This window comes from Eublepharis macularius, chromosome 6 (genome assembly GCF_028583425.1).
Source record: "Eublepharis macularius isolate TG4126 chromosome 6, MPM_Emac_v1.0, whole genome shotgun sequence".
Taxonomy (NCBI): Eukaryota; Metazoa; Chordata; class Lepidosauria; order Squamata; family Eublepharidae; genus Eublepharis; species Eublepharis macularius.
The window spans coordinates 44,053,969-44,081,804 of record NC_072795.1 but is presented as its reverse complement, the minus strand read 5'-3'; the positions used below and the strand labels follow the sequence as shown (position 1 = coordinate 44,081,804).

The window sequence follows — 27,836 nt, the reverse complement described above, 5'->3', positions numbered from 1 at the left end:
TGGAAAACCCACATGTTACCCTTTTCTCATATTACAGCAATTGCGTATTGGGTGCGTTGGGGGGACTCATGCATTCCTGATATGTATAGCTAGTGTCTCCCACATTATGTGAATGAAAAAACAGCATAAATGCCTACAGAGAACTTCAGTTACTTGCCTTTGATGAATACCAAAAATGTAGAGTTCTGCACTATAATATATGAATCAAGGAGATGCTTTTCACATATTGAGAAATATATTTCTTATTTTCTGCTGCATTCTTATATAGTTTCTATGGGAATAGTGCAGTTATTGTTAAGTTTGAACTGCAACAGTTTCACATGAAACTTAGAATCCTTGTGTGATCACTGAGGATACAACTTCAACCATCTCATGGGATTCATTCAGGATGGTAATATCACTTTGATTGTAATCAGAGATTGTACTTTATAGTATCTACATATTGTTGGATATTGTACTATTGTGATGCTATACCAGTCATTTTAAGTATACAGAGATTTGTCCATTTTGAGAATTAGCTATGTTAACAAGCGGGTACCCACAAGGATTTGCAGGAGGCATCTCATTTTTCTCTCTCCCAAGTCCTCTTTCCATTTCCTGCCCCCATAGCCTTTCTCCCTTTTTCTGCTTCCTTTTCTCCTTCTCATCCATCTCTATCTGTCCTCCCATCTTCATCTTTCCCCCCTGAGCCAGGTTGAATTGCATGATGGGGAACCTGTAAGGACTTGCAGGGAATACTTCACTTTTCCTTGTATCCCCTTCCCCACACTATTTCCAGTGAGCTTCCACAGCAGAGTGGTATTTTGAACCTGGGTCTCCCACATCTTACTCTGAAACTCTAACCACTACAGAGCACTGCTTTGAATGTGTGTGTGTGTGTGTGCTGCTGTTGAACAGTAGTGAGCAGTCATGCCTGGGTGAGTCATGTAAGTTGAATGGTATCAAGTCACCTAATGGTCACTTCAGGCCTGGCCCCAATGAGTCTTACCTCACAGGCCAAAACAACCCTGGAATGGGCCCTGCCCCCCTTTCCCTGCCTTTTTCTGACAGAAACCAAGCTTGGAATATTGTTATAGTTACCAAGCAACAGTCACTGAGGGAATTTGGTTGAAGTTACGGGTGCTCCTTTTATCATTTTGGGTTTTTAAAACCTCCACCCAATGCTTTTTTTAAAAAAATCATATTTTTCTGCATACCTGGGGCATTTTTCAGGTATATAGGAAGATCTGTCTTGTCTCTTCATGAGCCCAGTCTCCAGATTTAAGTCTCCTCAGATCTTTGCCACTTGGCTATTAGTATATAAGGTACTTCAGATTACAGAATCTTTTGTGGTCTCATAATTCGTTTATGTGTGGATTTCAGCATTCTAGTGTATTGGGTTTATCATAACTAGTGAAAAATATACTTAAGCAGAATGTAGTGCTTATTGGAGGGAAATATAAAGCAGCATTTTTTAACATTAGTAGGTGTCATTTTCAGTTAAGTTGTGAGAGGGGAAATGCTGGGACTGAATTAAGGTGATGATGTAATGGTTTTCTTAGTTAAAACCTTGCCCTTGGACCTTCAATTCAGCTCTTCCATACATTTACCTTAAATGTATACCTCAGGAGGGCTGTGGTTGGTCACAACCAACACTTTTTATTTTCACTTACACAGAGCTTCAGGTATTCTCTACTTTACCCAGGCTTTTACCTCAATAATACCTTCCCCCTTTTTTTGTGTGCAAACTGAATTGCTGTTTTCCTGACTCCCTCAAAAGGAGTCAGCAATTTTCTTGACTTAGAATTTGACTCTCAGGTTTCCATACAGTTTAACAAGAATCCTTTATCTGAGACACCCGAAGACTGACTTAACCAGAATCTCCTGGCTGGTTAACATTCTTTCAGAAACACAGAGACAGTCTCTCTCTGGCTCCACACTGTTTGCCTGACTCAACCAGAATGCCCACTATGTAACAGGTTTCATAGCAGTTCTCAGGCTTCTGCTTGTGCCACAGACTATGCCAGCTATTTCACAATCTCCCGAGTAACTAAAGTATGCTGTTGGACTTAGTTTCACTTTTATTCCATAACTTTCTAGGATGAGATCTAAAACAGACCTGCTGTGAGCAGAAAATGAATTCAGAATGCTGAAGGCACTGCTGGATTGAGCCCAGTTTGACCAAACCTTCTTCTCCATTTCACTGTGAATTCCTTTCTGGGGATGCAGTGACTTATCTTCCTCACTGGTTTGTACATTTATCATTTCCATTTCATCCTAACAAATTAATGATGGGTGACATCAAGCAACATATGCCTGATTACCGCAGTAGTATTGGCTTCTTCGGGGCCTTCAATGTATGTTTATGTAGTAAAAATACAGTGAACAGATTGCATGGCAGCAATGGAGAGAAAAGAATACGAATTCCATTAATTGACAAAAATCCAGGCAATTTGAATATGGTTTTTACACATGAAAATTATGACTACAATCCAAAATATTGATATTCCATACCAAATGACAAATGTTTCCAAGAAATGGGAATGGATGAATAGAGAACAACTTCATGAGAGATCATTCTTTTCCAGTGACCATTATTGAAGTGTAATTGTCCCTATTATCTGAGCTATTTATAAAACCACAGAATAGCAGAGAAAGAAGTTAACCAACCAGGCATTGTGTCCAAGTCTTTGTCCACAGCAGGAATCCCACATGCATTTTGTTTCTCTCCTCATGATACTCTGCTTTCATTCTAACAATGGATAGCTCAAGATTCAAGGTTGGATGCAACCTTAAGAAATTATTCTATCTGCTGCTCCTGTATTTCCTTGTGTCTTTCAAAAAAACATTTTAGACATCAAGTGAAGTGAGTGTATCAGTGGTTCCAATTCTTCTTTTTTTATATACCTGGTGAAACGTTGCACGGCTGTAGCGATTCCAAGAGAAGGCAGAATGAAAATGCCTCGTTAGGAATATGAGAACTCTTGTTTTTGTTTAATACAACCATTTTTGCTTCCGTCAGAACTGCTTGAGTGTGAGCGTGAAAGGATGCACAATGCTATGTGTCAATGTGGTTGCTCCTAATAAAAGATATTATATTTTTTTTCTTGTTTTGGGATGTTTAAAAATTCATATTATGCAAAACTTGGTGGCAAGTCAGGACTGTGCAAAATCCAGTGAGAAATTATTCTTATCCAAACCAGATTCACCCTGCTTCTTGCTTTTGGCAGAATTTGGTAGCAATACTACTCCTGGTCACTTTATGTGGCCCTCTAGTATAAACATTTTAATCTATCTCTTTTTTTTTAAAAAAAGGATAATTTTTGCCTATTTGCCGTGGAGATTGCATCACTAATCATACACATCCCAAGCAGAGTTACTGCCTTCTAAACCCAATGAATTCAAAGGACTTGGGAAAGTTTAACTTTTTTAGGATGGCAATGTAATTAGGTTGAACTCATTGACAATCTAAGCTATAAGGAAATGGTTAATCCTGTGAGTTCCACTTCAGAAAAAAACGCCATACAAAAATAGGATAAACTAGATTTTACATGTAGTTCCATGAAAACGGAATTATTCAGAAGGGCTTTCTATCCAAATTATAGGGCTGTGTCGTAAGAAATAGCTCAGTGAGATGCTTTGGTAGAGACAGGGACTAAATACTACGCTATTGGATACTGTCTGCTGATGTAGATATGCATCTACTAGGGAGTTTCCACATTGCTAAACATGCCATGGAAATTAGTATGCTTTGTTTCAGGTAAATTTCATCTCTATGTTTGGCTTTCTACTTGTTTAAGATGTTCTGCAACTATTCCAATTGTTTCTGTTTCCTGGAATATCCTAACTGTTGTTCATTATTGTACTTTGCTCAGTGACTGTCCCAGATGTCGATTATAATGTACTTTCACTCACACTGTGTAATCCACCATGGATCTCAGTGAAAAAGGTGGACTATAAATAAATAAATATAAATATTTTTCTTGTATAGATTAACGAGAATGTGGTTGTGATTTCAAGGGGGACAGCAGTGTGTGTGTGGGCTTTTAACTGTTAGCCTCTGCTCTTTCTCCTCCCTCAAAACTAAAGTATCCAAATTGATTTTAGCCCCACTGGGAAAAAAAAAAGAGGGTTAGCCAGAAGTGGTAAAAGGAGCCTGGAGGTGATGATTTTCAGAGGGAAAATTAGCACTGCGGCTGCATGGTGATGTCACTTCTGGTTAGGACTGTCAGACCCCTGGTGGGGGTGGGGTATCCCCCACCCCCACCCTCCCACCCCTGCCCCCACTTACCTTGCCAGCAGGGGGTGCGTGCCCCCCTGCGGTGCTGCGCGGCCCCGCACACAGCAGCCCCATGATCAGGCCTGTTTTGGCCTGGATCGGGGGCCCTGTGGAGCACGGGAGCCAAAACGACCCGCACCAAAACGGGCCTGATCCACACCCATTTTGGCATGGATCAGGCCTGTTTTGGCGCAGATTGGGCCCGTTGTGGGCCCCTGCAGAGCGCAGGAATGCTCCCACGCTCCACAGGGGTCCAAAATGGGCCCAATCTGCATCAAAACGGACCCAATCCATGACAAAACGGGCGCGGATCAGGCCCATTTTAGCACAGATTGGGCCTGTTGTGGGCCCTCTGGGGCGTAGGAGCATTCCTGTGCTCCACAGGGGCCCACAACGGACCTGATCAGCGCCCAAACGGAGGCTGCGTGATGACGTCACTCCCAGAAGTGATGTCATCTTGCTTGCAGGAGCGCACACACCCGCTCCTCCAAGGTAAGAGCCAGGCCCCAATCTCCCGCTGGGAGATCGAGGGGGCCTGGCAACCCTACTTCCGGTGCTGTCACCGGAATATATGCCTACTTCACAGCAGGCCAATTTGGGCCTCAAATGGTCCCAGTTCAGACCATTTGGGGTCCAAATTGGTCCTCAGAGAAGCACAGGAGTGCTCCCAGAGTGGTTTGATGACATCAGTGATGTCATTGCACTGCCCTGGAAGCATGCCTGGGAGGCCCATTCCCGTGCCTTCCTCCCCCACCGGCCAGGTACGAGGAGGCAGGGGGTGGAGGGAGAAAGCAAGGGATCCCATTGAGGGAATTAGGTGACCATTGTTTTTCAGTGAGTTGCATGGTGATTTGCATGGTGATTTTAGGGTTGCAAGAACAAATATATGCAGATTTTTGTCCGTTCTATGTACATGGATTCATTCTTCTGGGAGGAGGTGAGGATGGGCCTCATTGAGAAGCGAAGAGGAATAATTAACCACAGTGGAAAATTTCTTACCTATGTAGTTTAATCTGTAGACCTACCTTACAGAACCTTGCCCTGCCATATCCCAGTTTTATGGACTATCTATATGATATAAGCAAAGGGTGTGCAGAGTCAATGAACTAACAAAAGATAACACAGGGTCTTCTGGCAACACTCTGCTGTATACTCCTACTGAGGATAATATACTTGGAATAGAAAATGTATCTGAGTGCAAAACAGTTGAGTTTGCTCCCATATAGCCATACTTCGGAGTGGATATATAATGAACTGTAGAGAAGCCTGTCATACATGCAATTTCTATGGAAACAAGAGTCGACAACACATTAAAAATAATACTTTTCAAAAATTTCTCATTTCTCTTTCTTTTAATTCTTACTTCTTTGACTGTTCACAAAAGACTTTTCATAATGCTTTACCAAGTGCTTCAAACTCAAAGTTTGCATTGAGTCTGCACAAGTTTTTTAAAAGGGGGAATAATATAGGTGAGTATTTTATACAAAATTTAGAACTCTGAATTATATTTAATTTTTAATCATTGATTTTATCCATCTTGATTTGGTGGCTAGAACAATTGATTTTGTACAGGGCATTTTCAGTAAGTAGTTAAGTATCATATTTGAGTCATCACATATGACCAAAACCTAAGTGGGCATCATAAAAACTATTTCCCATAAAAATGGCAAATTTACTTGGGAACCATCATAGTTCCCCTTCATTTCCATCTTAAGGGTGAGATTATTCCCTTAAGACTTGTGATATTTTTCCTCATAAGAAATCTTTGTAGAAAAGCCTCACAAGTCATATCCAAAACATTTTATTTTTAGCTTCTGTTGTTAAAAATTTTATTCATTCACTTAGGCAATAGGAGAATATGTGACTAAGGTGAAGAAACATGATTGCCTGAGAGTGAATTTTAAATAGTGGAGCTCTTAAAGCCAGTCTTAGAAGCTTCAGAAAGAACGCAGCACAAGAGATGCAACACTAAAGAGCTCATGATTTGTTCCTTATTCTACACTGATAAATCGAAGATTATTGACAACCATGTTGTTCTTCTTTTAGGATAAAATCCAGTACTATTTCTCCAACATTTATAAGTGTCTGGACAGGAGAGAAGTTCTCCAGCAACCTTGGGTTGGATGGAATATCATTCCTAGAAAGAGGCAGAACCACTTGGTTTCAAATGCAATTGAGAATCAGTAAAAGATCAAGGGCTCTGACCTGGATAGCCCTGGTGAGCCTGATCTTGTCAGATCTCAGAAGCTAAGCAGGGTTGGCCTTGGTTAGTAATTGGATAGGAGACCTCCAATAAAGTCTGGGGTTGCAGAGGCAGGCAATGGCAAACCACCTCTGTTAGACTCTTGCCATGAATACCCCACCAGGGGTTGCCATAAGTCAGCTATGACTTGAGGGCACTCTCCACCACCAAAAGATCAAGGCTGTCTTGCCTGGCTCCCATAGCCCTTGTGGCATAGCTGATCATAATCCTATTGATAATATTTTGCTTTCTAGGGCTTTGATTCCACTGCAAACCACTGCTGGTGGTGCAGCTTTCTGAACCTGCCCCCTGCATCCCTGAATGCCCCTGATATGCAGTTTCTGAGGGATGGAGAACCCTTGGGGAAAGCAGGAGGGAAGCTGGAGGTCTCCTGTGGCAGGACAGAAATTGTAAAAATTACCATCTCCCTTTCCATCAGCAGAAATTATCAGTATGGTCCAATCTAATATTTCTGTTGCATCTTTTAAAAATGACTGAACATGCTCTTTGAAGAGATGGGCTATTTAACTGTTGCAAAGTGTAATGTAGTTGAGTTTTCAGAGCCAATTAATGCCTCCCATCTCCAATTTACATGTACAGTAGTATCATATGCAAGCATGTGTAAAAATCTTAGAATAAGCCAGATATCTGCAACATAGCACATCATCAGTTCTGCAAGGAAAAGTGATTTGCTTTTGATCATACCTTGAATCCTTTATAGATTTCATTAGAGTACCAATGTTCTTTTCTTAAGATATGTTACTCCCATTCCCCAAATGAAGCATTTCAGGAAGTATTTTGGGCTGCAGAGGGAGAGGGAAGGTAGAAAGTCATGCTTCTGCAGACAGAAATGCTTTCATCAATGGAACTTTCAGTGGGATTCAAGTCTTTGTGACCACATTCTTATTGCTGAAGACAACCTAACTGTTCTGTATCACATTAATAACACCACCAACAACATTCGATTGATATACTGCCCTTCAGGACAACTTAACAGTTGTCCGTAAGAGAGCCAGTTTCGTGTAGTGGTTAAGAGTGCAGGACTCTTATCTGGAGAGCCAGGTTTGATTCCTGGCTCCTCCACTTGAAGCCAGCTGGGTGACCTTGGGCTAGTCACAGCTCTCTGAAGCTTTCTCAGCCCCACACACCACACAGGGTGTTTGCTGTGGGGATAATAGTAACATACTTTATAAACTGCTCTGAGTGGGCATTAAGTTGTCCTGAAGGGCAGTATATAAATAGAATGTTGTTGTTGTTGTTGTTATAACACTTACTCAGAGCAGTTTACAAAATGTGTATCATTATCCTCACTACAATCTCCTTATGAGATTGGTGGAGCTGAGAGACCTCCGAGAAGATGTGACTGACCCAAGGTCACCCAGCTGGCTTCAAGTGAAGGAGTGGGGAATCAAACCCGGCTCTCCAGATTAGAGGCCTGCTGCTCTTAATCACTATACCAAAGTATTATTATCTGTCACTCTGGAAAAAAACATGATTGTATCCATTTACTAAGTCTGCCAGTAGGACTTTGCCTAGCAGGCCTTGGGAACATTGTTGCTGATGTGTAACAACATTTATCAATATTCATAGAAAGTAGTTTAGCTGCCTCACTTTAAGAAGGAAATCAAAACAGTGCCATCCACTTCAAGAGAGTAAAATTTTGTCCTTGTGAATGCAAATATGTATATGCTCTACATGGAGCCAGAAGCACATCTGTGAGGGCCTTAGCCATCCAAAACATCATAATGACGACATGCACAAAATCTCTCTCTCTCTCTCTCTCTCGTCACTCCCCAACAAACTCCATTTTCTCCTACAGATTCTGATAGCAAAGCTGTGTAAGGTGGTGATATGATAACACGCTGCTAAACAGATTAGGCAGATAGCAACAGGAGGATATTTTATTAGAAATTGTTATCATAAGAATATTGATGTACTGTCTCTAGATGAAAAGGCCTGCTTTTAAAAAAATCTTTTACAGCTACCTAAATTCTCACTTTGAAATGCTGTCACTTGATTGGTAAGAGTGAAAGTACATGGTGATATCAGTTTAATTACAGTAGATCTCTTAATGTACAGATTAATCTCCAAGGAGACTGGTGGAACATGTTCTTTATTCATTGGATGCCTTTCCATATGCTGTCACTGAAGATTTGCTTAAGGGAGGATGTGTTACAGAGCTTGTTCTTTGTGTCATTTGTTTGGTTCAAGCAATAGTCATTGCAATTTTTGAACTGGTGGTTGTGAAAAAGTATTTTCCTTGTAAGAAAATAACTTTAAAAATGTATTGAATCTAATTCATGATTTGCACCATAAATGGTAAAACAAATCTAAATAAACTTTCTATGGTCTGAAATACTTTTTTAAATTATAAGTCATCAATTTATTGATAACTTTTTCAACAATTGTTTTTTGATGGGTTATCAGTAATTTTAAATGTCTGGTGTATATGTACTACTCATGGGGAGACATGGTGAAACGGGGCAGTGGTGGTGCTCTGCTATTACCTATTTGCCTAGTGCATGATTCAGCAACCTTTTATAAGTAAAAGCAAATTTACATCAAAATTCAGAGTATGAAATAAAAAGATCCAGTTTAAGAAAGCTCATAAGTATAACTGAGAATACACAGCTTAATTGTATTGATAATTGACACATTTATTAATAATCTATCATTTTTCTACAGACCAAATACTAGTTTTTGCAAGGTATTTTACTAGGAAGAGGCATACATAAAGTTTCACAGCAAGTAATAAATATACCAAGGAGCACCCTGTGCAATTATTTTGTTTATTTATTTAAAACATTTTTATGCTGCCTTTCCACCCAAATAAGGTCCCCAAAGTGGTGAACATAAAACATTAATGCATTTAAACACTATAAAAGGATTTAAAATGATATATTAAATAATGCAATAAAAACATATAAACACATAAATGCACAATACCAAAGTCAATGAGGAGGGCCAATAATGGTTATTGGGGGTATGCAAATACAAAAAAGTCTTTGCTCTCTGGAGGAAGACAACAATAGAAAGAAAAAGATGAATTGCCCTAGGGAGGGAGTTCCAAATTTTTGGTGCCACAGCTAAGAAGATACCTGCCCTCAGAGGACAAACAGGCTGAGAGTTACTCTGGCTCAGCTGCACTTGCTGGCAGGTGTTGAGGCTCCTGAGACTGTGCTGTGCTTTGGTCAGGAGGACCATGAAACGAAGTACTGCTTTCAGAGCCCTGTTCTGGATCCATGCTAGGATTCCATGCTGCCAGTCTGGCACTTGATCTTCTTTGCATTTTCTTGGCACAGGCCTTCCACTGATGCTGCTTTGAGGAGCAAGAATGGGTTCTGAGGGGCCATGGGATCAGGTTCACGTCTTGTGAGGCAGAGGTAGGGTTGCCAGTCCCCTGCTGGGCAAAAAGGGAGAAAAGGGAGCAACCCCCAAAAGAAGCTAAGCAAACAAGAGCCAAAAAGGCAGAGGGCAAAACCAAAAGAACTTAGAAAATTAGAAAAATATTTTTTAGTATTGTAAGGTGCAAAGTGCTACAATATCAGTCATGAATCTTTCTACAAAATTATATGAAATCTCATCCAACTTATATAAATTACTTAGTGCCGTGGCAAAAACAAAACTACTGTCGTTTTCTAAAACAGGTGCTAGAAAGAGAGAAACATAGAACTGTAATACAACAGGTAAATACGGTAATTTGACAAAAATATGAGAAGTAATTTTCTTTTTCTTATTTTAAACTTATTCCAAATATACCAGAAGGGGGGCACTAAGACCCAGCGACTCAACAAGACAAAAAGTCAGCAAATGACTTGTTTTCTGGAACCTTCCTCAGGAGTCGCACCAGCAAATGCATCTAAGCTATAAACAAAAATAAAAATAGGAGTAAATCAAAACATAAGATTTTTTTTTCTTTCATAGCACAAAGTATAAATACATCAAATACTTACAGTAAGGATGACCACTGTGTGATTCTTTAGTGGTACATCAAACACCTGAAAATGGCGGCCACTGGTGAAAGACGCCTGGGGGAGCGATGTATAAAAAGAGCTCTCTTAAAGGCACACTGCCAAATAGGCTGGGGAGAACACAGAGCAGCTTCCTTACGGGCAAAGAGTCCTTCTGGATCCATAGTTTAAATTCTTTAAAACCTAAGGGACTCAATGCAGAATTATCACTGGCCTGTTTTCTGTGATTTGGGAGAATTTTTTATGATTTTTGAATGGTAGAGTGTGTTGGGTGATTCTTGAATGGTACATTGTTCCCCTTTTTTCTTTTTGGTTGCTAGGCACCCCAAGATTGAAAGTAGGGGATGGGGGGCATTGGGGGGCATCAATGAGGTCTCACTTCATGTGTGTGCACTACACACAAGTGCTTCTGAATGTTCCCACATCTTGCTGGGAACGATGTTATTCCCAGCACTACGCAGAAGTGATAGGCTACACTGGGATTGATTCTGTAAAATTTGGCCCCAAACACTAGATTTGATGTCATTCTCAGCATGAAGCAGGAGCATCCACATAGTCAGAAGTTTCCAGCCCCACTCCCACACCTCCCCCTTGCCAGCCCGGTGAGAGGTAGGGCTGGTAAGCGGTAACTATGCTCAGCAGGTGCACCTACAAGGCCTTCCCTCTGGTCTTCCTGGTTCCCTGGCCATGGCTCCTTAGGCTCTTCCACAGAGCCCTCCAAGTCAGAGTCACTGACCTGGTCAGAAGGGATAATGACAATTCTCTAGACTTCATAACTCTATACTCTTTTGCCCTGTACAGTTTGCATACTCTGTCATATCCTCAACTGGCATTTCTCAGTTGTCATTCTTTAACTGTATTTTTTATTTCATCTCCTCCTCAAGATTCTAAAAATGGTCCACCAAACTGCTTGCAAGGCTACTCATTCAACCAGTTATATCCAGTTCTTCTCAAACAAATAAACCTATTTTAAATTTCAAATAACAGAACTCAGTATGCATGATAAATGTTATGGATGAGTGCCAAGAAACAATTCAGTATAATTTCAGATCCAGCGGTGTGTATGGAGGGTGGGGTTACTGCGAATGCTTTTTTCTGGGTTCAGGATTCAAATCTGTATGGCTTTTCAGGTTCCAGGAAGGCAGGGCAGGGTCAAGCAGATGGCCTCTTTTTCACTCCCTCCTTTGGTGGTGGGTGGGTTCAGGGCAGGCTGGGAGAGGGGCCCTCTTCCAGGTTTTTATTTCCAGACTGCCCCTCTCACAGAGATGTTCTGATGATAAAATGGAGAGGAGAATGATGTAAATAGCTTTGAGTCCTCATTGTGGAGGACAGTGGGGTATAAATGAAGCAAAAAATAATAATAAACGTAACTGAAGATGGAAGGGAGATAAAAGTTAGGTTGATTGGTGGGCAGGAAGGAGAGAAGGAAGCAGAGAAGGGTGAGGATATGGGGGCTGCTGAGAGGAGGGAAAGAGGAACTAGTGGGGAAAGTGATACAGGAGGGAAATAAAGTGCCCATTGCAAGTCCTTGCATGTTTCCCACTATACAACTGGACCCTGCCCAGCCCAGCAACCGACACTGCACAACTGGGGCATAGTTTTCTCAGACAGAGGGTGCCAGGTGGAGAGCAGAAGGGAAAATTAAAGGCAGAGGGTCAGATAAATATAGGTTGGTGTGTGGGTGGGAAGGAGAGAAGGAGGCAGGAAAGAGGGAGAGGCTATGGGGGCTTTCAGGGAAGGGAAAATGGAAATTGTGGCGGTGGAATGAGATGCTCCCCCTCATGTCCTTGTGGGCCCCCACTCGTCTAAATCTGAAGTCTAGCCCTGTACAGATAACAAAAACCACAAAATAGGCCCAGTACAAAAAGAATCAGAGAGATGCAGAAAAGTATTAGTTGCTGCTAGTTCCCTATTTGGGGGAAAATCCTCATGAGTTTCATCTGGTCTGCATATGTATCTGCACATACCAATGATATTGGGCATCTGGTATAGTGTGGTGACAATCAAAATGGCTCCTGACCTCAATTACATCAGAAGCAAATCTTGGAGTTTTAATGAGGAGGGAGGCTAAGAGTAGATGATAGACTGTCTCCTGCATCTGTCCTGGCAGAGAATATCTCCCACACACAGCTGATTCTTTGCAGGCATTCTGAGACTGATAGTGGTTCATAGGAGAGTCTTTCGTGCATCTCCTGGCAAGAAGAGATACTGGAGACCTGGGCCGTTTCCAGCTGGCTTACCTTCTGCCGCTCCATGCCCCAATGTCACAGCTCGTGCCGGGGAAAACGTGAAATATCACATTTTCTCACGCGAGTTTTGTGCAACGTCGCACAAAACTCGCGCGATATTTTGCATTTGCCCCAGGACGAGCCGCGACGTTGCGGCATGGAGCGGCAGAAAGTAAGCCATCTGGAAACGGCCCTGTTCTCTCCAACCATTCCAGAGTCCTTTTGGTTGCCTGAACAACCTCAGATGACAATATTAAGAGGGTTGGAATCAAACATCCATGAATGGAGAAAGTTTGTGCAAGTAATTTTGAGCACACACTCCTTCTCTTGGTAGCCCCTTGAGCTCTCAAAAAGCTGCTGCCAAGTTGTAAGGGAGGGAATTCTGCAGTATTTTGTGGCGTGGGGGGGGGGCGGGGGGCTGCCAGAAAAAGGGTGAATCAACCAAAATCATTCTTGTGCAGGCAAATCAAAAGCTTCTTCCATAGTGAGAGGGTTAATTCCTCTTGAGTTGTTTATTCTGCTGCCATTTCTTTTGGAATATTATGATTTCCAGGTTGCTCATCCTCACAATTCTGATGAGAAATGTGGTAACAACCTCAGAGGCATAAGACCCTTGGTAAAGATTGTAATCAGTCATTTTGTAATTTTCCTAGAATGTCTGGTGGATGGATTCTTCATCATGGAAAAGGTTAACTAATTCAGCTTAACGTAAACAAAACAGCAAAGAGCTGGTTTAATGTAGAAAATAAGACCGTCTGGATCTCCCTGATTAGTTACAGTCTCTCTTCTATTTGTGTCTCTAACAAACAAAATGTCAAAGCTGTCCACCATTGATAAGAAGTTAGTGAGTGGTCATCATCTGCCTACTTTGGTAATACTACCTATTTCTTACAGGTTCATGCCATGTACAAGATCCTGTTCTTGCTCCAGCTCTAATCATGTACATTTACACCTGGGTGAACATGATGTACCTCTGTATGTGGGAGTGAGTGCTGTGCCTCCCCCAATTATGCACATTTGCCATACATGAGCACAATGTCTATGTGTATAAAACATGTAAATGTATAAGCTCCATCTTTGAGAACAAGAACATTTGTTCCTGATCATGGGGATGGTACAAGGGTTGCTATGTGTCTCCTGGGGGCGGAAATCTCTTACCTCCAGAGGGCCTTGTTTCCTGGCATCCCAGCTGCCAGCAGGACAAAGAAAAAAAATCTAAAAGTCACCATTTACAACAGCATGACATCACTCCCTGGAAAACCAGGACATAATGTCACTGTTCTCTAGGAATTACCAAATGGTTTTTACCATAGAGTTTCCAGTGACTCCTAGAGAGGTGTGATGTCACTTCTAAGTTCTCCTAGAAGTATCATCATGCCATCATTGATCCCCTATCCATATGGTCTGCTGCTGGCACCTACATGCATGCTCAATCAAATCAAGCCTGAAATCTTCCTAGAAGCTAAAATGACAAGAATAAGGCTATTGTACTTTGAACACATGAGAAAATTCTTTGGAAAAGTCAATAATGCTAGGAAAAATGGAAGACAATAGGAAAAGAGGAAGACCTAAAATGAGATGGCTTGACTCAATCAAAGAATCCATGTCCTCCAGTTTGCAGAATCTGAGCAAGTCAGTTAATTATAGAGCGTTTTGGAGGTCTTTCCTTCATAGGAGTGCCATGGGTCAGAGGCGACTTGATGGCACATAACACACACAGATGCAGTGCTCCACAGAGGAAAGACACATACAAGGGCAGAGTCAATGTGCTCAGTTGTTATGGAAGAGAAGAGCTAGCACTCTCACCCCTGCTGTCTCTCTACATCTATTGGCCTTGTACATTGAGATACAAAGATATTAGTCATAGATCTAGAGGAGTTAGCCATGTTAGTCTATAGTAGCCAAATAGAAAAGACTCCAGTAGGACCTTTAAGACTAACCAACTTCACTAAAAATATTAGTAATGTTCTGCTGAAGGCTCAAGGTCAACACTGTGCACATGATGCTCTTGCACTTCCCCCAGCTCACTATTCCTAAACTGTTCAAGGAGATGGTTTAGGACTGGCTTGTTAAAAATTCTTTTTAGCATATTATTTTGTATTTGGGTAGTTTCTAAATATAAAATATATAATCTATAATTTTAAGAAGTCTTTAAAGGAAATGATGACTCAAAAATGGTAGAAATGTGTACACTTGCAGATCTCTGTGTAGTATATTTGAGGGTTTAATATAGAGCAAGCTACCCGTTCACTCCTAGGGGCATATTTTATTGGCAGTTTTTCAACATACACCCTAATTAATTCTGCCTTCTATGCAGATAAGATCTTTTGATAATTCTTTTTTTTTGTTTCAGTTCATGATCATCAGTTATTTCAATTTTTAGGGAAAACAGAGGGAAAAGAGGGTGGTTCAGGTTTAAATTTCTTTTTGACATAGTACCTTAATAAATTAAAAGGTGGGAGTTCAATTGTTCCTTTTATTTAATTCTCTTCTTCTTAGGGGTTGAATTGCATAGTAAATTAACTCTGTGTGAAGACCTCAAAAGCTGGTAAACATTTGAGAACCAATGGAAAATGACAAACCTGTAATTTTTTAAATTGTCCTTTCCCCTCATACTATGAGCAAATCATGAAAAGAAATGCCACAACATAATTTCATATCTCAAACTATCTTTAGGAAAGAAGGGGGAAAATGACAAGCATCATGCTGAACTTCTAGAATGAACTGCCATGCACCATCTATGTACGTCTGAAAGCTATGCCAAGCCTTTGTGCTTCACAAATTTTGCATTTCATAAATGCCATATGTTTATTCAGTTTAAGAATAAAGCCTCTTAGTTTTGGAATGGCGCTGTGAAATAAGTGGCATTTCCCCCCTATTCTCTGGTTTATAGGTATTAACAGTTGGGGGGCCTGCAACTGAATGTTATCAATTGTGTCAAAGTGAAGTGGGGCTTGGCAGTTGTAGGGACAATCCTATTCCACCTGTCTTTACATTTCCATTCCAAAGAACCCTTTTCTGTCTTCCCTTCCCAAGGATTCTTTCTTGTTTTCCCCCTTTGTAAGAATCTTTCCATTTTTCTCCACCTTTATTCTCTCATGCCTCCCTGACAAATATTCTTACCATCCTACTCCCTTCTGGGCAAATACCCTAACACCCCTCCCTCCTTGGCTCCCTCCCCAAATACCTTTATCCTGCCACCCCCTACTGGCAAACGCCCTCCTGTCTTGGCAAATACCCTTCCCCGCCTTCCTCCCTGGCTCTCTCCTAAACACCCTTTCCCTTCTCCTTCCCTCTTCAGTCACCCTCTGTCTCTCCCCCATCACTCCAAAACACCTTTCTTACCTTCCTAGCCCCCTACCCCCTTTTCATACTTACAGCCACAGGACAGCAGTATCCAGAAAGACTTCCAAGCTGTTAAGAGCACTCCAGTAAAAACAAGAAAATCCTATTTAAAATGGCAGCATCATTTCTATCTTATCTAGATTCAGCTTTGATTTGTTTTGCCTTATCCAGTTGACCACTACATTGAGACACTGGGCCAGGAAAAAGACAGCAGCTGCTGGTTGTTTATTCAAAGCATATTTAGCTGGATTCCATTCAGCATATCAATGACAACCTACTCCAAAAACAAACAACCTAATTAAGAGGCATTACATAGATGTTAAACAACACCCCACATGCCAGTTCCCAAGGCTGAATTCAGTGTCTCCCACTGCAACCACAGTATCAAGCATTGTAATATTGACAGACCTACTTCCACATGTTCCCAAACCAGGTTTGAAACTGATTGAAAAGGATGAAGATAGAAATAGACAATCAGGGGACCCACAAAGACTTGCAGGGGGATCATATTTCCTCCTCCCCCACTATTTCCTCTTTCCTTTCCCTGAAAACCTCTCCCCTTTCTTTTCTTCTTCTTCCACTAGGGATGCCAGTTTCCCCTGATGCGAAAGTGGAGGATTGGTGGGTCATAGAGGGTAGCCCAAAGAAAGGACTCACCCAGTGTGATGCAGAAGCAACAGGCTGTGTGCTGGGTGCTGAGCTGACTTGGTAAAAATTGGTCCCCAATCTAGTGTCTCGGGCCAATTTTTACTAAATCAGCCCTGCACCTGATGTGGAAGTGCTCCAAAGTGCACATGAGCATACTGTGGAGTTCCTAGACCTGTTCCTGTACCTCCCCCACCCCTGCTTGCCAGATGAGAGGTGGGAGGGAGTGGAGACTGGAAGCAAGGGATCCCCCAACCACACTTGGGGACTGGTAACCCTACCTCCCACTCACCCACCAGCCTACATTTATTTGCCCCCCCCATCTTCAGCTGTATTAATTGTCTTCATTTATAGCCCATCTTTTACCACAATGGGAACCCAAAGCAGCTTACATCATTCTCCTTTCCTCCATGTTATCCCTACTACAACCCTGTGAGGTAGGTGAGGCTGAGAGTGTGTGGCTGGCCCTGAGCTTCAAAGGTAGAGCGGTTATTTCATTCTGAGTCTCCCAGATCCTAATCTGGCTAAGTTACACTTGGGACACACAGATTGTGTTACAGAAGACAGACAAATCCCAGATTCAATGTAATTCCCAAAAAAACCATAGCAACTTCGGGGTGGGGGACACAATTAAAAATCAAAAGCGTTCAGTAGCACAAGAACACACTTAAGCACACTGATGCAATGCAGTCATTCACACACTGGAACACTTTATAAAGAAATAAAGCCAATGAGACTGAGAGGGAATTAAATAAAAAATAATTGCTTCAAAAGAGCCGGAAGTGTCAGGAGAAAGCTAGGCAAGCCAAATAATAAAGAAGGAAAGGGGAGGAGCAAACCCCATGTAAAAACAGTAAAATGCTTCAAAAAGAATGAGAGAACACAGCACACACAAAACTGATACTATATTCAAGGAGAAAGCTAAGAAAGTAACATAAAAATACACTGTACTTTGGTTCAAAAAACTTGGAAATATTCTTGTCTTCCTTGGGAGTTGATTCCCTACAATCAGGCAAACTACTGTATGTGAAACCAGGGCCGTTGTCACACGGGATTTTATTTAGCGCTAAAATGGCGCTATTTCCCGGCAAACACCCACCTTATTCCAACACTGTAGCGATTTTCTCTCTTCTGCTTTGTGCTTGATAGTCGCGCTATTTTGTGCCTCAGTGTGAATGCCTCACATCGATGTATTTCGCCTCGCAACGTCCTATGCCCTCCCTTCAATCCCAGAATCCATTTCTTCCTGCAACTCCTTTTTTTATTTTATTATGTCCTTATAACGCCATAACGACATAACACAATGCAAACTTTCTGCTGAAGTAAAAATGACTCAATCGCCATGGCAGAGTCTTCAGCGATGGGGATCATGTCAGACAGGGAGTTTTCTGCGGGCAAAGGGCTATTTATATAATTTCAAAGTTGGAAAAACAAAAGGGTCGTAATGTTTTGCTCTAACGGAATGTTTATATGCTGTTATTCCGTTATAGCGGAAGTAAACGCCAGAATAATAAAAAGGGGGGGGGAGGAGCTGCTTCTGCGCGGTTAAAGAGAACAGAACAGAGTGCTTCGGTGTGGACAGCTGGTGGCGCGAAGAGCCGTTAGGTGACCCAAAGAAACGTTACTGTGCTGATAACAGGTAGGACGCTATATGCTGTAAATTTAACGGAAGAGATGCCCGTGTGATGACGGCCCAGTTCTTATCTGATTTAAAGTCCAGGACTGGGCTGCCTCACACATATATGTAATCTTAGTGGCTATAGTCTTCAATAAATAAAGAAAACCAAAAGGGTCTCCCTGCCCCCTTTCTCTAAGAAACACAGCTTTATGCCCTTATTAGGAGAATACAGCAGAGAGGGGTCAGAGTGAAACAAAAGCTCCTAAACGAAAATGAACGAAAATCATATATTTTTTTTTATTTTTTCATTATGGGCTGTTTAAATAGGGATTTTTTTTCAAATTCACGTTAACTACAATAATTACAAAACACCCTATTTTAAATTTTTTTGTAATTACTTATGAAAGAAATGTTGTCTAGAGGAAATGCCTCTGATGTACACTTCAGATGAAGGAACTTGGGAACAGAGAAGGCACATGGCTGCCACCAGCTCAGGGTCCTCCAGAGAAAGCATCCCCTTGGCACCCTTCCTTGGAACTTGCCAGGGTGACAGGAAGGAGAGTATATGATGGCCTTATAATATGCTGGGAGATTTTGCATATTCTTAAGCAAATAATAATATCTATTCACCCTCCCTGAGCTATTCTGGAGAGACATGGTTAAAGCTTTATTTTGATGAGTATTGAATTGTGAGACTAATAATGTGAGGTAACATTTGCAGTTCTTTAAGACCACTGAAACACTGGAGGCAGGCAAGTAAAAGAACAGCAGTTGTCATTTATTTTTCTCCTCAAAATGGTTAATATGCTTAAGTGGCTGCAGGCACAGCATACAGACTATATGACAATGTAATTTCATTGCCTTGCCTAAAGAAAATATTTATTTGTTCAACAGGTCACAGTTTCAGGAAGATTTATATCAATTAATTCAATTGTTTTGAGATATCTTAGATTTCATTTCACCCCTGAATGGCATATTTCCAGTCAGGAATCATTCATCCTGAGAAAGTCAGACCTCTCAGTCTTAACAATACAGTTACATACAGTCTCCATCTTTGTGAAGAATAGACTCAGATTTGATTAGACTCACATACTCTGGGGTTGTAATCTATTCAGTCTGTTCTTCCCTTGAGACAGACTCTATCTCACACTCATCCACTCCCTACAAAACTTAGAACTCTAAGGGCCAAGCTACACATGACGAATGACACTTGAACGGCAAGTGGATTGAGGGCCAAGCTACACATGACGAATGACACTTGAACGGCAAGTGGATTGAGGGCCAAGCTACACATGACGAATGACACTTGAACGGCAAGTGGATTGTGTGGAGGGCAAGTGAACAGGGAGAAATACACTTGCTGTTCAAGTGTCATTCGTCATGTGTAGCTTGGCCCTGAGTCCTCTGCTGTCTTCAAGAGTCAGGCCTCAGAACTGTCATTCCTCTGATTAATCTTCTGTAAGCTCCTTGAAAGCTGGCTAAAATGTAATCACAGATTTCAAATCTCCACACACCATCACAGGGGACTGACTGTCTATTTGACAGCTAGGACCCAGATGGCCCCCAGTCCCTCACAGGGAGTTTGGAGGTGACATAATAGCTTAAGCCAAATTTCTGTGCATGTGAATTTGCTTATGTGTGCATGCGAATGGGTAGTATGTGTCCATTCCTTACTTTAGGTCAGACAACAAGGAGGGCTGTTTGTTTATACTTCATTTTCTTCCCAGTGGGAATCCTCTGGGTTTATAGAATTCTTCCCTTTTCCATTTTATCTTCACAACAACCTGATGAGGAAGGTTAGGCTGAATGTTTGTGACTGGCCCAAGATCACCTACTAAGCTTCCATGGCCAAATAGGACTTGAATCTGGGTATCCTGAATTCTACTCTAAGAGTCTAGCCACCACATCAGGCTGTGATAAATATTAGAACATGTGAATACAGTAGAGAAGTAGCTGTATACACATTTTTACTCACAACTAGATAGACCTTTGTTCTAATCCAGCATAGGTTTCCCTATCTATAAAAAGACTCAAGTGCAATGTGTAAAAAACATCTAGTGTGATTTCCTGAGCGAGCTATTCATGGGAGTTGGTGTTCCCAGCATGCATGGAATGTTTTTTCTTGCCTGCTAAATGTCAAAGTACTGATGCAGTGTTGTGCTTTTTACTCTCACAGAGATTGCCAAAAAAATTCTTTTCATTGCCTGTGGGACACTGCCAGACATCCTACTCACATACACATAAACTGGTGACACATAAATGTGCAGAAATACTGCCTACATCTGTCATTAACATTTCACAGCTTTTGTTCCATGACTAGTGTATACTGAATTTTGTTTCCCAATATTCCTGTATTCTTCTTAATATTCTGGAGAAGTAATTATTTAGGCTGGTCCTGAAACAATGGTAAAGTACATAGCAGATTAATTTAAATAATGAAATTTACTTTGTGTGTGTGTTTTTATATGCAAAAAAGAGGGAGTATGAAGAATGAAGATTCTGTAAAGGGTTGGATTAGGTGGAGACATTTTGGGCGAGACATTTCCATACTCAGGGCTTTTTTTCTGGGAAAAGAGGTGGTGGAACTCAGTGGGTTGCTCTCGGAGAAAATGGTCACATGGCCGGTGGCCCCGCCCCCTGATCTCCAGACAGAGGGGAGTTTAGATTGCCCTCCGCACTGCTCGCGGCGCGGAGGGCAATCGAAACTCCCCTCTGTCTGGAGATCAGGGGGCAGGGCCACCAGCCATGTGACCATTTTCAAGAGGTTCTGGAAGTCCGTTCCACCGCGTTCCTGCTGAAAAAAAACCCTGTCCATACTATATATTAAGGCAAGTTTAGTTGCCTTTTGAGCAACTAATTGCATTTAGTTGTCCTTGTATGAGCATCACGTACCCAATAAGTAAATGCCAAGCACTGCTAGAGTGCATTTCAAACTATGGTATCTTCTTGTCATGATTGCCTAGCACAAATGAAAATAAGGTGAATTTTGAATTAGAAGGGGGACAGGATGGAAAAGACCTTTTCACTGAATGATAGGAATGTAGACCTGGACAGGACCTGAAGGTTATCTCATACAATTCCCTGCACTTCATCCTATCTCCACATCTAAACAAAGAAATCTGCTTAATCCGTGTTATCCACTTCGCAGTAGAAAGCAGCATGGGCCTGAAGTACATTAGACACCTGTCAAGGTACATCTGGAATGACTCCAACTTATGGAACTGAATGCATTGTTTGCAGTCCCTGCAATTCAGATCTGTAGGTTCTTTCACCCCACTCTGATCCCCCACAAAAGGCTAACAAGGATTGACATGGGAATAAGAGAAGCCACGTGATCTGTGTGGTTGGCTCACTAGGGTGAGCACAAAAGTGTCCCATAGAACATGCCTGGGAAACATACCAGAGATTGGTGCATGTATGTGTACAGGAGGCAGTACATGTACAGATGGCACAATACTGGTATATACATGGCAAAACAGTGCTAGCATCTGAAATGTTCATTAGCTCACAGTTCATTAACCTGTTTCCAAATACATCAGCAGTACTTCGTATATGTGTATGATAAATGATCATGTAGTATGTTTAATGCATAAACTGTATTAGAATCTTCATCTCGTTCATCCCCAAAATAAGAAACTAGGCATGTCATGTACCTGCATGAGGAAATATTAATGGTATTACTCAGGTTACCCACCAGTACATAAAGTAAATTTAAATGTGTATCCATCTTTATCTACTACCTTTTAATCCTACTCTTCCTACATGGTTTGTCCTTCCTCTTTTTATCTTCACAACAGCTCTGTGTGGTAGATTAGGCTGAGACTGTGTGACTGATCCAAGAACAGAGATTTTGGACCTTAGGTGTCTCGGATCCTAGTCCAGCACTCTGACCATCATACCACACTGGTTCTCTATGCATCTCACCAACACAAATGTGTGGCATGCCACAGCATAAGGACACAACCCTCGGGAAAAATTTGGAAAATAAAACAAAGGAATTCACTATCAGGACACTCCACAATAACCAGTTTCCAATGAGTCCCATACTAAATTAATAATTTCAGGCACATTTTAGAAGATTACATGGGTTTCCGTACAAAGTGTTGGGTTTGAGGACATCCAAATGGAAAGATAAAAATCACCACTTCTGACTTTGGCAGTGCAGTACATTTTACAGTTGAGTTTCTAGAAGGGGTAATTGAAGTCCTTAAGTGCTGCCATTGAAGTTCAGTGTTAGAAACACTAGCATAGTGCTTAAGGAAATGGGCTGTGATGCAGTTCTTCACTGGTTCAAACCTCACTACTGCCATGAACTCACCAGGTGGCCTTGGAATAAGCCACACTTCTCAGCCCCAGCTTCTAGCTGCATTGTGGGGATAATAATTACACTGACTTTGTTCACTACTCTTGGTGGACACTAATCTGTCCAGAAAAGCAGTATGCAAATAAACTGTTATTATTATTGTAGATTGGCTGGCAGAAATTAGCTGGAAGAAGGGGGCGTATCTTGTGTGAAGCCTATTGTAGTTAAGAAAATGGGCAAAAGAATAGCAGACATGTAAATGGACCTCCATTATCTGAGACCTGGGGTTCATCTGCCTGAGTATTTGGGGTTCATATGTCTTCATATGATCTGCCTCACTCCCTTTGCAGATAGAAATGCCCAGTTATGTGTGTCTGCTTCCAAATCCCTAACTATAACATATTGTTCTACAATTAGGTGATCTAGCTGTACTATGTTACTTCTAACTGAGCATGTCCTCAAATAACTGCCTTGCAATTTGAAAAGTTGGCAGCTGGCTGGCAAAGACTCTTTTTGCCCAGAAGCATCATGGAGCCCCTGGGCAAGATGGCTTGGGGAACTTGGGATCTTCCTCTTCAGGAGCAGTCATGACGAGCATATGCTTTGCTGTCAGAAGGCTGTGGATTCAGCCTAGTCTTAGGTAGCAGATGCTGCGAAGAAAGCATGCTATAGAACTTCTGCAAGTCTGAGCTGACAATACTGAGCTAGATGGATTACTGGTCTGACTTGGCACCTTCATATGTTCTTCTCTGTGCTGTGAAACTGTGTTGTGAATCAGCAGGATTTGAGTCCAGTGGTACCCACCAGATATTCAGGGTATGAGCTTTTGAGAGTCAGAAAATGGGTTATGACGGAAAAGTCATAAACCATTAGGCAGTCTCTAAAGAAGTCCCCATGCCTGCTCTAGGGCACTTGAGTAAAGTGCTTAGGTTTTCAGCTTAGGATATTCTTATTCCACAGAACAGAGATGAGACCTAATCATCTTGGACATTTTTATACAAATGTGTGGGCTGGTGGTGAGGTGACCAGGGTTTTTTTTCTGGGAAAAGAGGTGGCGGAATTCTCAAGAGGGAAATGAGGAAGAAACACACGGGATTCTTTGAAATAATATTTTCAAGCACTATTGCTGAGTGTTTTCAAGAGGTGCCAGAATTCCGTTCCACCGTGTTCCCCCTGAAAAAAAGCCCTGGTGGTGACCATTAGGTCATCCCTTAAATTAGCAGGATTTTTGGCAACTATAAGAAATTTCCATAAACAATTTGCTTGATTAATCTGTGGAAGATAATTTATTTGAATCCTTGACCTTTCTATCCACATAATTCCTATGTAATATTTTAATTTTTAATTTCAAGGACAGTCCAGCATACTGTTCCTAGGTTTAAAGTTCCAGAAATTCTGAGTTTCTGGGGATTGTTGAGCTTTCTTTAAGTATGTGAAGGGATTAGATCTGTCAATTCATCCACTATTTTGAAGTTTCTCACCTGACCTTTAATGTGACATCTAAAGTTAAACGCATTAGTTAAAAACTTATGAACCTGCCTTATACTGTCAGACTATTTTAACTTTCCAGAGTTTCAGGGAGAGAATGTTTTGCCAATACCAGCTACCACCTGAGATCCTTTAATTATAGGGGCCAGTCTCTCAAACTTGAGACGATGTACATACAAAGTATGTGGCCTGTCACAGAGCCACAACAAGGTTTTCAAAGACCAGAGTCTAAATATCACGTCTGACATGCCAGTGAGCTTCATGAGATCTTGTCTAAATGGTATATTGTTAGATGTGCACTTCAGATTAAAGGATATGAAGAAATGTTAAAGTGAATTTACTCTAAAGATGTTAACTGAATTATAATATCACAAGCATTTCAATTATAAAATTACAAGTGTTTCAAAACTAGACTGTATTTTCTTAGACACGTTTCTTGAAAATGCGTTTTGCTTCCTTCACAGTGTCATCTAAACCAAGGCCTCACAGTGATGAATACACTAAGAAGATTCCACCCCCGAAGCCAAAACGGAATCCAAACACTCAGCTGAGTGCATCTTTTGATGAGACGTACATCAAAAAGCATGCCCCCACAAAATCAGCTCTAAGTCGGGATGCCTCCTTGTCACAGGTCAGCAGTCCTGCTCCCGACACAGAGGAAGAAGAACCTGTTTATATCGAAATGGTTGGGAATATATTAAGAGACTTCAAAAAAGATGAGGAGGACCAAAGTGAGGCAGTATATGAGGAGATGAAATACCCCATCTTTGATGATGGAGGGCAAGATTCAAAATGTCCATGTGAGTATGACCATCACAGCTGTTCCTCTCAGTGTGCTACTCCCACAGTGCCTGACCTTGAATCCTCCAAGTCCTCAGTGCCATCCACTCCCAAGGGAGTGCTTTGTGACATCCCCCCACCATTTCCAAATTTGCTTTCTCATAGACCTCCACTCCTGGTTTTTCCACCTGCACCAGTGCAATGCTCTCCAAATTCTGATGAATCTCCTCTAACACCTCTGGAAGTCACAAAGCTTCCTGTGTTAGAAAACGTGTCTTATATCAAACAGCAAGCTGGAGCTTCTCCATCTTCACTGCCACCTCATACTCCAAGTCATCAAAAACTGGAGAAAGACCAGTCAATATCTCATGGAACTAGTACTCCAGGGCACTCCTCTTCACCTCCTCATCCTTCTACCTTATACAGAACACAGTCTCCACATGGCTATCCCAAAAGCCACTCTGCCTCTCCCTCTCCTGTGAGTATGGGTCGGTCACTTACTCCCTTAAGTCTCAAAAGACCACCTCCTTATGACTCTGTACATTCAGGAAGTCTATCAAGAAGTTCTCCATCAGTGCCTCATTCTACAGCCAGAAACATATTGCAAGAAGGGGGGAAAATGGTAAACACCTCTGTCAACACCTACGGGTCATCATCACAGAGTGGTTCACGTTCTAGAACACCTACCAGTCCTCTAGAGGAATTAACTAGCCTTTTTACCTCAGGACGAAGTTTACTGAGGAAATCCTCCAGTGGAAGAAGATCTAAAGAGCCTGCAGAGAGTAAGTGCCTGAGATCATATTCCCCCCCCCCTTCGTTATCAACATTAAACTTAGTGTCATAATTTATTAGAATAAAGCCCATGCAAATAACCAGATCACCCCACAATGTAGTTTATGCTTCAGAAGCTGGAAGGCAACAGTCAATGTTTTCATTTGGCTTTTTTTTTCAATTTGCAGTTGCTCAGTTTCAAATATTGCTGAAATCTTGCATTATTCAAACTGTGCTCAAATCATTCAGCTACAATGTAATGCAGAGGAATGCCATATTTTTTGTACCAAACCATCAGACAATGGACAGGGGCACTTGGTACCTCGTGGAATTGTCGATATGCATATATAATGCAACACCCCATTGTTTGTTTACCAGTTGCCTAGTGTGGTCATTGGCCAACTGGTTTACGGTTCAGAAATACAGAAACTGGTTTTTGGTATGCTTGGCTTTATTAATTTGATCAGGTTTAAGTAGTGGTCTAGGGTTAGCTTAGAACTGTTTAGGAACAAAACTCTTGTAGATGATAGGTTTCTTTGCTGTCCATATTTTTTTCCTTTATTCTTTGTTTTTTTCCAGACCCCTCTCCAGCATGCTCATTCTGGTTATATAAGTAATAACAGGCTCTAAAAAATGGAACATTCTCACTTAAGAATCTGCTTGAAAGTTGTGCTAGATGGCCCATGCCATGGTTCAAGGGTAGAGGGCATGCTTTGCTTGTAAAAGGTCTCTGACATCTCCAGAGTAGGAAAGCTCTCTACCTGAGGGCCTCACTCCTTATTGCACGATTCGGATATTGTAGCATGCAGACTCAGAGGAGGGGGTTTCTTCAATTACAAAATTAGCATTTTCTAAACAACATTATGTCCCTAGAATTCTTGCCCTATGATCAGTGGATGGTTATAAGGATCTTTCCTCACCCACTCTGGTTGGACTGAATTATGTTTATTTATTGTTATTTGTAACTTAAAGCTTAAATATCTCTCCTATGTATGTACACTCCGTACATCTGATGAAGTGAGGTCTGGCTCACAAAAGCTTATGGTGGTTGTAAAAAGTGCCATCAAGTCATAGCTGACTTATGGCAACCCATGCTGGGATTTTCAAGGCAAGAGACCAACAGAGGTGGTTTGCCATTGTCTGCCTCTGCATAGCAACCCTGGTCTTCTTTGGAGATCTCCCATCTAATTACTAAACGGCCGACCTTGCTTGGCTTCCAAGATCAGGCTTGCCTATGCTATCCAGGTCAGGGCCACAAAAACATTTACTAGTATACATTTTGTAAGTCTTTAAGGTGGCATTGGAATTCTGTTTAATTTTGCTTTATGAGGAGTCATTCTACCAACATGAGCTGCAGCATGTGCTGAGCATGTGCTGTAGTTATTGAGCAGCAGTCCCTTCTTGATTTTTCTCTTCTGATTTCTGAAATGTTTGTGCATAATTTATAGGGCTGCCAACTCTGAATTGGGAAATTTCTGAAGATTTGGGGGGTGGGGTACAGCCAGTGAAGGACAGGATTTGAGGAGGGAAGGGGGCTCAGTGGAGTATAATGCTATAGGGTATGCCCGCTAAAGCAGCCTTTTTGTCTAGAAGTGATCTCTGAAATCCAGAGATCAATAGTAATTCCAGGAGATCTCCAGGCTCCACCTGGAGGTTGGCAACCCTGATAATTTAGCTCCAAGAAATTTGTTGTTGTTGTTGTCGTCGTCGTCATCATCATCATCATCATCATCATCATTATTATTATTATTATTATCCCGCCCTGCCCGCAAGTGGGCTCAGGGAAGATTACATCAAAAATAAGATACAAGTTAAAATCCAGCTAAAATAAAAAATAAGATACAAGTTAAAATCCAGCATGTTCTGCCATGAGGTTCTTTGTCCCCCTGAGAAAGCTGGGAGGAATGGCTGAATTTTAGGTAGCCTGCATGTTGTACCATGAGCTATAAGAATGAGTAGGTATGAAGCTGTTTGAGACTGAGCACTTTCCCCCTCCATATTATTCTGGCTCTACTTTACCTTCAGTCAAAAAATGCTTTGCATTCACATCATCGGGAAAAAGAACCAAGTGTTATGCAGCAGGCAGGAATTGTATTTTGAGCCTTGAGTAGTTCAGTGAAGTAAGTGAACATGATATACTTTTCCCTGCAGGTCCTATAAAATCACTTTATGAGAAAGCTGAGATAT

General features: G+C 41.5%; 1 protein-coding gene across 1 annotated transcript in view; it reads left to right on the top strand.

The window, feature by feature from the left end:
- The window catches only part of NYAP2 (neuronal tyrosine-phosphorylated phosphoinositide-3-kinase adaptor 2), a 185,559-nt gene that overhangs the window by 91,165 nt on the left and 66,558 nt on the right, over positions 1-27,836 (top strand). The window contains exon 3 of the mRNA XM_054984159.1: positions 24,563-25,660. Within this exon, the coding sequence (XP_054840134.1) occupies positions 24,563-25,660 (1,098 nt within the window). The remainder of the gene's footprint in view (positions 1-24,562; positions 25,661-27,836) is intronic.